Source organism: Microtus ochrogaster, chromosome 6, assembly GCF_000317375.1.
Source record: "Microtus ochrogaster isolate Prairie Vole_2 chromosome 6, MicOch1.0, whole genome shotgun sequence".
Classification (NCBI taxonomy): Eukaryota; Metazoa; Chordata; class Mammalia; order Rodentia; family Cricetidae; genus Microtus; species Microtus ochrogaster.
In genome coordinates, this window is record NC_022013.1 from 2,607,564 (window position 1) to 2,608,709 (window position 1,146).

A 1,146-nucleotide genomic window follows, 5' to 3' on the forward strand; every position below is an offset into this window, starting at 1 on the left:
TCTAAGAGAGTAGAGGTTTATTTTGGCTCATCATTTAGGTCATTTAGTCCTTCATGGTAGGGAAGGCAATGGTGGCACATCCGTGGCGCTCGGAGCTTCTGGTGTGACTTGTTCCTCACCAGGGAAGTAAGGGGAGAATTAGGAATCGGAGAGTAAGTTCCACGGACCTGTTTATAAACCCAAAGCTTGGTCCCTACAGCCTCCCACGTCCCAGCAAGTCTCCATGCCCAGCAGCGCCACCTACTGGGACCAAATGTTTAAACACATGAATGTATGGAGACATTTCACATCCAAACCACTAGACTTATGTACCTGTTTCTAGACACAAGGTTTTTAATCAGGGATGATTTTGTGTCCCCCATGGTAGGGAGCCGATTGCAACATCTGCAGATATTTTGGTTATTATAACACGATGGAGTTGGGGAGTGGGGGTGCTACTGGCATTTCCTGGGCAAAAGGCCAAGGGTACTGTTAAATGTTTGTGGTGGACGGGCAGCTTCACAGTAACACAGACTGATTTGACCCAGTGATGCCAAGGGCAAGAAGTCCCAGTCTCTAAACATCTGCAGTAACGGGGAATCTGACCTTGCTGGACAGTGCGTGCCTGTAGCTCGCGCTTCTCGCACTGGGCAGGCAATGAGCAAGGACTTTGGGCAACGCCCGGCCAGCAGCCTGTCTATTCTTAGCGGCCACAGTGGAGACACTCTCTTCCTCTTAGATGTGAAGAGCCATGGCGACATGGCACCGTGAGACTAATCTTGCACCCCAAATTTAGAGATCTTGATCCGAAAGGTTAAATAAAGACAAGATGGTTGCATCAGGTCCCTTGGGAGGGCTATCTTTCTCCACGTCTGTGTTTGGGACACCTGGAGACAGCATTAGCTTGTCTGTCATGAACTCGTCATTTAGAAGCGACAGCTGCCAAAGAAGAAGGGTGAGGCAGGACTGGCAAGTAAAAGTCTCGCTCGGCTTCCTTGTTGTGCCATGGGTCTTAGCTCATTTACCTCAAAGATAGAAAGATCATAAGACTTCCCGGCAAAGTGTTCCAGCTGAGTAAGGAGAGGAGAATTCATGTAAAACGCCCTCGGAGAAAACTATTTTCCCTAAAAAAGGACCTCCGAGGTCCTCTTGGCTGCTATTAAGCAG

General features: G+C 48.9%; 1 protein-coding gene across 1 annotated transcript in view; it reads left to right on the forward strand.

Annotated features, from left to right (window-relative positions):
• The window catches only part of LOC101981989 (HHIP-like protein 2), a 23,282-nt gene extending 22,532 nt beyond the window's left edge, over positions 1-750 (forward strand). Inside the window, exon 7 of the mRNA XM_013346655.1 lies at positions 528-750. Coding sequence (XP_013202109.1) covers positions 528-750 — 223 coding nt within the window. The remainder of the gene's footprint in view (positions 1-527) is intronic.
• Positions 751-1,146: the final 396 nt, after the last annotated feature.